The 12468-nt window shown below is 32.8% G+C and overlaps 1 protein-coding gene across 1 annotated transcript in view; it reads left to right on the forward strand.

The window, feature by feature from the left end:
* Positions 1-1304: 1304 nt before the first annotated feature.
* Positions 1305-12468, forward strand: part of LOC150109987 (uncharacterized) — a 192505-nt gene continuing 181341 nt past the window's right edge. The window contains exon 1 of the mRNA XM_090397521.1: positions 1305-1480. Within this exon, the coding sequence (XP_090253647.1) occupies positions 1322-1480 (159 nt within the window). The 5' untranslated portion in view covers positions 1305-1321. The remainder of the gene's footprint in view (positions 1481-12468) is intronic.

The following is a 12468-nucleotide window of genomic DNA, read 5'->3' on the forward strand; positions in this document are numbered from 1 at the left end:
ATAAATATGTTAAAGATACCAAGCAAATTTAAACCTGGTTTTACTCCATTTCCCAAGTAAGCAAACAGACTAAAAGTCAAGTTTGCGCCTGCAATTGATGCAAGTCTAACTGATCCCACAGGTAGTGCAGGACCAGGGCAACTCGTGGCAAAGGTGGAACAAGCTCCGATCACTAATCTTAATATTTACCCTTAATGCCAAAACACATCTCCAAGAAGGGGATGCAAGATGTTTTGTATTAAAGGCAAGGGGCCACTACCCAGACCGGTTTCGACCTTTATTGAGGTCTCGTCAGTGGGAGCTAGGCTAGAAATACCAAGATTTAGCAATACAGAGCTTGTAAGTATTTCGCCAAAACAAGTTACCATAAGGTGTTTTAACCTTAATAAATCTCTGGAGGAGATATAAATGTAGAAAGTATTTTTACCTTGGGTATAAATATGTTAAAGATACCAAGCAAATTTAAACCTGGTTTTACTCCATTTCCCAAGTAAGCAAACAGACTAAAAGTCAAGTTTGCGCCTGCAATTGATGCAAGTCTAACTGATCCCACAGGTAGTGCAGGACCAGGGCAACTCGTGGCAAAGGTGGAACAAGCTCCGATCACTAATCTTAATATTTACCCTTAATGCCAAAACACATCTCCAAGAAGGGGATGCAAGATGTTTTGTATTAAAGGCAAGGGGCCACTACCCAGACCGGTTTCGACCTTTATTAAGGTTAAAACACCTTATGGTAACTTGTTTTGGCGAAATACTTACAAGCTCTGTATTGCTAAATCTTGGTATTTCTAGCCTAGCTCCCACTGACGAGACCTCAATAAAGGTCGAAACCGGTCTGGGTAGTGGCCCCTTGCCTTTAATACAAAACATCTTGCATCCCCTTCTTGGAGATGTGTTTTGGCATTAAGGGTAAATATTAAGATTAGTGATCGGAGCTTGTTCCACCTTTGCCACGAGTTGCCCTGGTCCTGCACTACCTGTGGGATCAGTTAGACTTGCATCAATTGCAGGCGCAAACTTGACTTTTAGTCTGTTTGCTTACTTGGGAAATGGAGTAAAACCAGGTTTAAATTTGCTTGGTATCTTTAACATATATATATATATATATATATATATATAATATATATATATATGTATATAGTCTTTTTGTTATATAAAGTAAAAATAGCTTGGTATCTTCATATATATATATATATATTTTTTTTTTTATTTACGATACTTGATACATTACTAATGGTAAAATCCAATCCATGTTCGTGTTATGTGCTGCGTAAAACCGAGCCAATCACATGTTATGTTTAAGTTATCCCCCTTTCAAGATGGCAGCATGTTCTGGTCAACGAGTGGAGAAGAAACGACCGCATGGAAAGGGATTTCAGTCGTTTTGTTTGGGTCCTCCAAATTGTTTTTTCAGACATGATGGTGCTGTTAATTGTGCCAGTCCTATTGTGATGCAAAACAAAGTCGCCATAAAAGAGGTACAAATGTTCGCTTATGAATTTGCTAGTCCATTTTAGCCAAAGGTCTATATATAGTTGTAATGTTTTCTGGAGTGTGTCATGCTATATGTGTAGGCGTTGTCACTTATTTTGAATCATGAGTGATATATGAATTAATTCGTGTGTGTGTCTATATATATATATTTATAGATATATATATCTATATCTATCTATATAGATATATATATATGCGTGCGCGCACACACACACACACATATATATATATATATATACGCACACACACACACACACATATATATACGCACACACACACACACATACACACACACACACCTTGAATTGTGAGTGATACATTTCCGTCGTATAGATGATGCTTATAATCTCACCTTTTATTATTACTATTATCAGACCTCCATGGAGTCAAGAGACTTCAGGAATGATATGAAAATTTTATATTCTTTTCGAGATTAAAATTTTTGTTCATTGTTATTTTGTATTTATGATTTTCTTGATAAATCTCCAGTAAAACTGCGCGTGATTTGTTAATTGTTGTTATGAAAATTAAAAGTTTATTTCTTTATTTCACACCTAAGCACATTCAATGAATTCTGTTTAGGTACCTATCGTTAGCTAATGGAAATAATATGTAGCGTTAAGCCTCTGATTTGATTACCTCTTTATGTTATTGAAGTCCTTCGAATTAAACCACCAGATACAAGAAAATCTTATATGCAGTTATTAATTACTGGAAATTCTTAAATCAAGCCAAGGAAATCGGGGAAAGGAAGCACCGTAATTCTCTTCTTTTGGGCTTTTCCTTTTCTTTCTTCCCAGACCTGAAATTTGTGAAATTAAATATAATTTTTTTAAGGTACTAAAAAATCTTCCCAAATGAGTTCTGATTCGATGGAAATCAGGAATAATAATCGGCAATAAGAAGACAAAAACTAATGTCTCCAAGGTCTCCCATGGAAACATCAACTACATTCACAATAGAGGATCTATAGAACAAGTAAAATATTTCACCTGTTTAGGTACAATTTTTAGCACAGACAGATGTTAATGGAGGTAAACAATAGATTAAATAAAGCTGATATAATGGGGAGAAAATTGAATAAATTTATTTGGAATAAGAGAAATTAGCCAAAACACTGAACTATATATATATATGCAAGCTGGTTAGACACCATCAGTTATGAATCAGAGAGAAAGTTGGAGCTAAAACAATTGATTAAAGCTAGAGACCATAGATATGAGAACTCTGAGAAAATTAGGTGAGAAAATGGTACCAACGGTGAAATTAAATTAAAAATGAAGATATTAAGATCTTTGCTCCATTAACATTTAACAATATGTGAGGAAATTTAATCTGAGGTGGTTGAAGCAAAAGCGGTGCTCAGTGATAGGAAAAATATGCCAAGGTCTAGGTACATTGATGCAGTCACCAATATCTTAAGAAATGGAAATATAATTGGAGGAATATTGTTGATTGGAAGTTAAATAATAATATAAACTTAATCATGTACTGTGACAGTATTCTGTACATCCCTTGAGGGTTCATGTCAGAAATTTAATGATTCAGGTAGATGATGCAAAAGTACCTTGTGCTCAGAGTAATATGAATTTTGCTTGCAGCAAAATTTGTTAATGGAAGGAAAGCTTACCCCCCCCCCCAACCGTCTGATGTGGCTGAAATAGTCAGCTCTCCCTAGCTTTTTTCATGGATCAAAACTTTGTCAGCATTCTACCTTTTATAATGCCATTACCTTACTCTGCGGTTAACCTCATTACGGCTATTCTATAGCCAATAGTGGATTAACTGTTGCTGAGTGACCTTTGTGTTTCCCCCTGTCTTTACGTCTATTGTGTTGCTTGGGATTTCCTTTACTGTCCTGAGATATTTGACCTTTTTTGCCTCTAAAAGGATTTGTCTCTCTTCCCAAAAATTGAAACGAATTTCACATGTGCAAAAATAAATTCTGAAATGACCAGTGATCAGCCTTTGTAATGAATCTATTTAGTGATAGTAAATTTGGTGTATTTTATTCTACAAATCAGTGCGTTGGAAGAGTTGCACTGATTGTTCTTTTACTTTACTTATAATATGGAAACATTTTTTTTTTTTAATTTCAGAATTTTCAAATGTTTGCTTTGAAAATATTATGTCAAATATTTATATTTTTAAATAATATTTATTGAAATAAATATGTCCTTTTGCTTTCATAACTAGTCAAATAGCATTATATGGATCATCGAAATTATAGTTTTAGAAATGATTTTTTGTTGTTCATAAAGACAAAATAAAAAAAAAATTGCTGAATTGCATTACTTGGTTTCAGATTGTGAGTCTTTGGTATCAAAAATTTTTATCCAATGATATTTTAGCAGTGATTCTTCACCTTTGTCTTTTATTTATTTATTTATTTGTATTATGCACATTACGATAATATCCAGTGCATATCCCCATAGATATGTTGAAAATATAATATGAAAAATATCATATACGGAATGATTCAAAATTTTTGCTCATTTTGAAGATTTTCTAATGTTCCCCTCAGTTGCATAACTACTCTAAATTTCTACAGGTTTGAAAGCTTTTCTAGACAGTATTCAAAATCTCTTACTCCATTTTATCATCAGCTGTTCTACTGTCTGCTGAAATAATTTGAAATTTTAGAAATAATATGCTAATTTTCACCGTGCAAAATTGTTTATATGCATACCACACAAAAGAAAGTTCAGTAGTATTATTTTTGTTTGTTTTTCTTTAAAAAAATCTAAATATGTCTACTTCTGCTACTGGTTGCTATTTCTGAAATAATCTACATCTTAGAAATACTTGGTAATATCCTCTTAGCTGGAGGAAAAGCTAAAGGCTTATTACTCAATAATATTGAGAAAGAAAAGAAAGAACACTAGTCACACTAAAGTGCAGAATGCATCAAGAATGTCTTGTTTCCTTTTCGATTGTTGATTACAGAAATACTGACATTTCTTTTACATGCTGATACATTATGCCAAAGTAATTTCTTAATTTATAATGATCAGTTTCACTTTTATTATTGAAAAATTAGAAATTATTTCATACAATTATTTTGAAAAAGATGATTTGAATTATTTTAAATGAATTTGAATTTTAAATTTGAATTATTTGAATTATTTTGAATCATTTTAAATTATGAAATGCATATATCCATATGCATTTCATAATCTTTTTTTTTTAGGTGGGGTGGGGAGGTATAGACCTATTCAATCTGCAGATATTTTAGAGAATTTATTTCATAAATCGTTTGCAAGACAACTGTTATAAACGTAAATCACTTGGGGAACATACCCATTCATTTTAGTGTAAAATAGTAGCAAAGGTTTAGTTTCTTTAGTTATCTAACCTAGAAGAAAATGTTATGTCTGCTGATATTAGTATCTTATGTGAATAATTTTTTCTGACATGATTTCTCTATTCATTATAATGTAACCAATTTCCAGATTTTTTTTTTCCCTCCTGCATACTCCATGTTATATGCAGTGATTTCTTATTTGTACTACAAGGGAAAAAAAATCAGATAACAGAAGAAAAATATGTAGTATTTTCTTTTCCACTGGCTGAATTTACAATGTTCTTTCTTTGTGTTTTGAAGAGAAAGTGCAAATGATTTTTTCCTTACTATTTTTGCCATTATAACATCTGATATAATTATAAGAGTGACATTTTACCATTTTTCTCCCACACGAGAAACAGAAATAAGGTAGTAATAATGTTGATTCTGTCAAGATTCATTGTAGCAGAAATTTTTATTACAAAACTTTGTAATATATATATATATATATCTGAAACAAGAAATTTGGAACCCATATCACATCAATGTTGAGTGTTGGCAAGGTGAAAATGTTCATGTTATTATTTATTAATTTTATTTTATTTTTTTGGTGAAATACTTTACCTGGAATACTCTTTCCAGTTCAAGAGGAACTGGAACGAGTATTCCAGTTCCTCTTATATTTTATTCCTTCGAAAAGACAAAAATATCATTCTGTGTTATAAAAAGAACTTAAAAATTCGCCTTCAAGATGAAAAGGAAACAGTACATTCAGGTATCCCTCATACAGAATTTAAAATTCATGAACAGTGTGGAACACCCTAAAGCAAGGGTAAACACACAAAGCATTTTACACTCAGGGTACTAGATTTTTGTTTCCTTTCTGATATTTTTTTTATTATATACATAACATTTGCGTGCAGTTTTTTTTTATTTATTAGCCGTTGGTGGTAGATTTTCGGGATAATGGTTGCAGTTAGCAGCGTTCAACCTCAGATGTCTGGCAGGATTGCATGTTTTTCTGCTTGCTGAAGAATGTGCATGCAGCAATGTTTTCGCAATTTCTATTCTGCATTCTAGATATGTTATGGTTGACAAACATTTTTTCTTGCGCAGGAGGAAACTGTTCCAAATAACAAAATCCAATATGTCCAAACACTGTTTTTGTAATATTTTTTATGCTGTTTCCTCATTACAGGGTAGAATGATAGCTGCTGATTGTACACGTGAACTCCACCCATAGTGTCGTTGTAGCAGTGGATTTTTCTTTCTTCAAACCATGCTTCTCCACGGATTTCGTTGATAGATTGTGCAGGGAAGACAGCAGGAAAACATCTTTTTTGCCTTTCCAACATAGTGCAAAGACTTTCCCTCGCTGATAAGCTCGGATTTCCCTCTTCGATAGCTTTCCTGAAGTCAGGGAGGCATGTCTGGAGGCATGTCTCGCCTTTTTTGCATTTACAGTACCATAACTATCTGTACGATGCTGTAAAAGCAAATCAGTGAGTTCAGTACACATATAGTAATTATCCATTGTAATGCAGTAACCTTTACCCAGTAAAGGGTCTAGTAACTGCATTACTGCACGCATCGACATGGGGAGATCCAAATATTTATCATGCTCGATTACAGTTTGCTTTCCCGTATAAGGTTTTTAATCCCAAAGATATCCACTTTCCGATTCACAAAGCATAAAAAATTTTATCCCATGCTTTGCTTTCTTTTTGGGAATATACTGCTTACATTTCAGTCTACCTTTGAATGGCATAGGGCTTTCATCGATACTCTAGTCTCTCTCAGGAATCTCAGGAATCAAGAGTGATCTACATTTCTGGCTGATTTTCATCAGAAAATCATAAATTTTGTTGAAGACTGAGCAAGGATGTGTTGCCTGATCTTATTCCTCATTATTCTGCAAATGCAAATACTTCATGATGAGACTGAATTGTTTTTCAGTCATAACATCACGAAACATTGGCATGTTCAGAATCCAGTCTGTGGACCAATACATTTCAAGAGCAGACTTTTTTCATGATACCTTGCACAATCAAGAGTGCTATAAATGTAAGGAGCATGTTGATATCTATTGGGCTCCAAAGTTTACTGCGAGAATGCGGACTGTACTCAACTTGCTAATGTTGTTGGCAAGCATAAAGGTTAGTCTGTTCCACTATGAAGGAAAGAATATCATCGTCTAACAATATATGGAAAGAGCTTAAAATGTTGCTGGAGTCAAAGTTTTCAGTAATTCCTGGCTTACCTATGAAGGTAACCTGTGGACAAGCTGGTGTACATTCAGTGGCAATCACCCATTTTCTGCACGAAGACATATCTAAAGTACAGGCAGAATCGCTATCTTCAGAGCTAGAAAGATTTCTCTCCTCATCGGTAGAATAAGAGCTGCTAAAAAGGTGAAGGCTCCAAATTTTCTGCATCTCACGAAGTTTCCTTTTCTTACCCTGAATGTTACTGCTGCTGCTTGCCATCTCGTAAATAAATTGTGTCTTGGGTATAGCTATTAATTATTCCTTTCTGCCCAGCTCTAAGCTAACGGAGATTACTAATCCTCACTGAGAAACAGAAAAATAGAACATGCAGCACACTAAAGAGCCTCAAGTAATATCTGAATATTTTACAGGCAGAAATTCTTGTTTGGTTTTTCCATCTTTCTTTATTATATTGCATTTGTAGGATGATTGATTTTAAATATTAATTTTGTCTATTACCGAATATCACATAATTTCCTGATTTTTAATAATCAGAAAATAATATGTGTATTTTCTGATTTATAATTTGCTAATTTATAATAATCACCACCTAATTTCTGTATCGAAAAATTAAAGTTATGTGGAACAGTTACTAGAGAAAAATAACGAATTAAATAAAAACTGTACCTATGTTTCATAACAGATTTCGGGTGTGCGATAGTGATGCAACAGAGGGGGGGGTTAAATCAAAGGCAAAATAAAGTTCAATCCTATTGTAAAAATATGGAAATGAAATTTCACATTTGATGCATTTTATATACAGAATTTGAATGATAAAATATAAGCAAATGTATCGCTTACTTTAAAAATTGAAGTATAATATCTGAATTATGCAGAAAATATATACATATAAATTTAAATCACAACTGTTAATTTCATTTTGTAATCACCGATTATACAAGGAAAACAAGAAAGTGAAAGTAGAAAGAACAATAGATTACTATATAAAGAAAAATTTAGTGATATTAAAGAATTTTATGTTATTCTTTATAAAGCAAAGTCGATCAAGCACGTCTTAAAGGAAATCTGTGAAGTATAACCCCCCCCCCCCTCTGTTGCATCACTATCACATTATTCGATTTTGATGAATTTGAACAAAAACAATATAATCTGGAGCATCGGCAGCTGATTTTCTTTTCTCTTTTTAAAATAATATTTCAAATAAACATCGTGAATTAATTATTTAAATTAAGGGAATATTAAATCCCACATTGTTTTAAAACTGAATAAGAAACTCAGAGATTGGAATCAGAGAGTTTCATGCCGAATATAGTAAACTATAAAAATATCGGCGATTACTAGTGTGAGCTAATGCAAGTAGTCCTAGTACGTCAAACAGGTGCACTCATTAAGTTACTTAAATATAAAGAGCCAATCCAGTTACCCAGCATAGAACAAGAAAGTGTGTTTTTTGTTATAGGCAACTGAGAGGCAACTATGAACGTGAGATAATCCAATTAACTGTTCTCTTCAGCATGAGGGTTTATCACACCTTCTAATGGATATGATGGTCAAATTGCCTTCTTATCCCTGTTCTTTCAACAGGTGGGCTGAATCATATCCAGATTTAGCTAGATGTCCTGGCCGTTTGGGAGGTTAAACAGCAGAATGTGTTTGTGTATGCACATATCTTTTTAAACATGACACCCCCCCCCTCCCCCTCATCCACTTTGGTGAATAGGTTTTACATTAAAATATGCAAAGATCACATGATCTGTAACCCCTCCTCTAGAGACTATATAGTGATTTTTCAAGTCAGTTCATCTTTCAGTTAACAGAGTGGGGTTTCACACCAAGCAGACAGTAAAAATTACCTTTCATTTAAATATAGCAGTGGTCATGCAATATCCTCAGAAATAAATGTGAACATGTTTATTTGTTGATATTAGATAGGAATGAAAAATTACACCTTTCTGTCCTCATCTTGTTCATTAATGATAATCAAAATACCGTCTGCAGAATAAGGAGAAAGTCTGTTTGAAAGGCTGATGATTACAAGTAGCTTGTTTGCTCTAGATTTCAATAGAAGTATTAATTAGATTAGTTCAGACTCTTCTGCAGCAGTTTTTCTGTTGCACCATAAAATTTATTTGAAATTTATTTAATTTCCTTGGTACTGTATAGCTTTTGCTAATTAAAAAAAAAATAATTGCTCTCCCCAACAAGTTTACTGTAATCTAGTAGTATTTACATAGTGTGACAAATTGAGCTGTTGATGTGGATATAAAACCAACCAAATATTAGCTAAAGAGCAAACTAAATAATGTTTAGTTTGCTCTTTAGTGTTGTATATAGGTGAACAGCTACCAAGACCCAGCTGGTGTGGGTGGGTGTGTGTGTGAGAGAGACTCACTCATAAAAGGCTGTAAACTTATGGAACATAGTAGCATGGGTGGGCCATGTTTTTTTCTTATTTTTATTTAACATAATCTTATTTTTAACCTCTCCACTCTTACTGGAAACCACTTCAGGTTTCCAGTAAGAGTGGAGAGATAGTCTCACACCAGGTGATGAAATTCATCTCTCACCTAAGAACAATTTCAAACATTTATGCCCATTGCTGGTTTTGAACCAACCAGGCTGGTAGTATGAGCCAAGTCCTTCACCACAAAATATAGGCAAATTTGACACAAGTTAAAACTTACATGTGATTTGCCAATGGACAAGAAGTTAGTTCAATAAGCTGAACTGTATGGATCTCGACCATTAGAAATCTGCTTTTTTTTAGAGGAATGGTGATGACTAGTTTGGTAGAACAGAAATGAAAATATAAATAGAAAAGACATGATGCAGAAACTGTTTATGCTTTGTTGTGCTTTTTTATTATTTTTTATATTAGGCATATTTGACAGCTTAAGCAGGTACTATAGGATGGATTAAGTCTGCTTTTGAACACAGTTGGAGAAATACCATCTGGACCAGAGAGTTATATCTAAGCTAATGAAGTTTTTTTTGGTAAAAGATTACAGGAGGTATTCTGTTTGTAGTATAGTGGGAGATGATTTTCCTTAATCATCTATATTACAGCTGAAAAAGATTTATTCCAAGAGGTTGGTATTTTCTTTATATAAGGAAGTGAGAAGGTAGAAGCATGGAAGGAGCAGAAGTGCATCATAGCCTTAGTGAGGGGACCAGAAAGCCTGACTGTTGTTTGTGCAGGAGGCAAGATTTCTGCATTTGTCTTTCATAATAAATTACAATGGGCAAAACATAATAATATTTTATCCTTGACACAAGTGTAAACAAACGGTTTGTACATGAAGTATATACTTCATGTGCAAATGTAAACTCTCTGTATAAGTAGCCTAAGTCTTCATGATGTAGGCTACTTAGTTTTTTGGAGAGGTACTGCCAAACATTTAATCTTAATGAAAGTCAAAATCGGTCTGGCTAGTATGTCTTCATGCAATGCGTAGCATTATACACACCTGAAAGAATGTGAGCTTTCTATTATGGGATGCTAAGGCAATTAATGTGAAATCATCAGTCTCTGTACACAAGTAGCCTGGTCCTGAAGATACTTCATGCACAAACTTTGTTTGCTTACACTTGGATTAAGGATTAAATAAGAACATAATTTCTTGGTATCTTTAATTTAAGTAATTCATCATCATTAGTATCATGCATATCAAGGATTTAGGCCTAGCATGGCCTGTTCCAGCCTTAGAAGTCGTTTAAGGGGATGTCCTGGTTTTCTTTTTCCTAATGGTGTGTACTTCGAGGCTTGTTTTGGTAATCTTTCTATTTTCAATTCTTTGAACGTGTTCCATCCATTTATGTTTATAATTTTTAATTTTTTCTATTACTGGTTCTTGGTTTAATTCTTTCATAATTTCTTCATTTCTTTTGTGATCAAATAGAGTATACTTTGCAGTTTTTCTCATAAACTTTCATTTCTGCTGTTATTAATCTTTGTTTTTTTTGTTTATTGTCCAGATTTCACTTCCATCCAATAAGACTGGTAGGGCTAATGTATTGTATACTTTTAGTCTGGTTTGTTTTTGAACTAGGTTTGGTTTAAATATAGAATTAATTACACCTGTTATTTTTAAATATTTTGCAATTTTTACTTTTATATCTTTTTCGTTTTCATATGCGATCATACATTCTAGGTAGTTAAATCAATTCACCTGTTCTAAGATCTTGTTATCTATTACTGTCTTAATTCTTGCTGGATCTTGTCCTTTAAAGGTTTTGATTTTTTTGTTGATATTATCATACCATTTAGATCGAAAATAGCTTTCTGTAAGTTATCCTCAGAATTTGTAATTATTATTTGGTTGTCAGCAAAAAGGATAGTGTTTAAGTTCACAGTAGGAGAAAGTTTAATACCTTGATGGAAATTTTTATTCCATTTTGTTATTATTTCATTTAGGTAAATATTAAAAAGAGTTGCTGAGAGGGGACATCCTTGTCGGACCCCTTGGTTTATCTCTCTCTCTCATATACGATAGCTCGCGATTTAATCTTATTTGTATTTGATTATTTTCATATATACTTGTGATAGCTTTTAGGATATTATTTGGTATTTGTCTTTCTTTTAATATGTTAAATAAAATGCTTCTTTTAACTTTGTCAAATGCTTTTTCAAAGTCAATAAATGCAATATGTGTTTCTAAATTGTATTCTCTTCTTTTCTCTATTATTAATTTTAGGTAAAAGACCAGGTCTATACATGATCGTCCTTTTCTAAATCCATTCTGTATTTCTAAAATAAAGTTTTCGGAATATTTCATTAGTTTGCTATTTAAGATTCTGCTATATATTTTGTAACAGGAATTTAATATACTGATACCTCTATGGTTTTTAGGGTCATCTGTATTACCTTTTTTAAAGATAGGAATCACAATTGCTTTTTTCCATTGTATTGGGGAGGGGGGGATACCAGTTGAATAAATTTTTTCTTTGAATCTTGTTCCTGCATATTTATATAGTTCTGAACCTGGCTTATCTTCTCCAGGTGATTTTGCATTTCTTGTTTCTTTTAGGCTGATTTCTAATTCTTCTTTAGTTATTTCCTTTTCATTTTCATTAAATGTTTATCAGTTGTCTTTTTTTAAAATATTTATCAGTCCACAATTCTGTGTAGAAATTTAGAAATTCTTCTAATTTCAATTCGGTGTTTATTTTTATGTTTCTTTAGTATCTGCATTTAAGTGTTTCAAAATCTTATATACATTAGGTCTTATATTATATAAATCATGTTCTAAATTAGAAACAAATTTGTTCCATGATTCTCTGTCTTTTTCTGACTTCTCTTTTAGCTATGGCTCTTATTCTTTTATATTCTGTTTCATCTTCTAATCTTTTACTGCTTAACATACAGGTTGAAGATTAGTGGGTTGCAGAAAATAGTTGATGTGTGGAAAAGGGGAGTGTGATTCATCATCATACGTATCACGGATTTAGGCCTAGTATGGCC

This window comes from Typopeltis vanoorti, chromosome 1 (genome assembly GCF_054136105.1).
Source record: "Typopeltis vanoorti isolate ZY-2024b chromosome 1, IOZ_Tvanoo_1.0, whole genome shotgun sequence".
Classification (NCBI taxonomy): domain Eukaryota; kingdom Metazoa; phylum Arthropoda; class Arachnida; order Uropygi; family Thelyphonidae; genus Typopeltis; species Typopeltis vanoorti.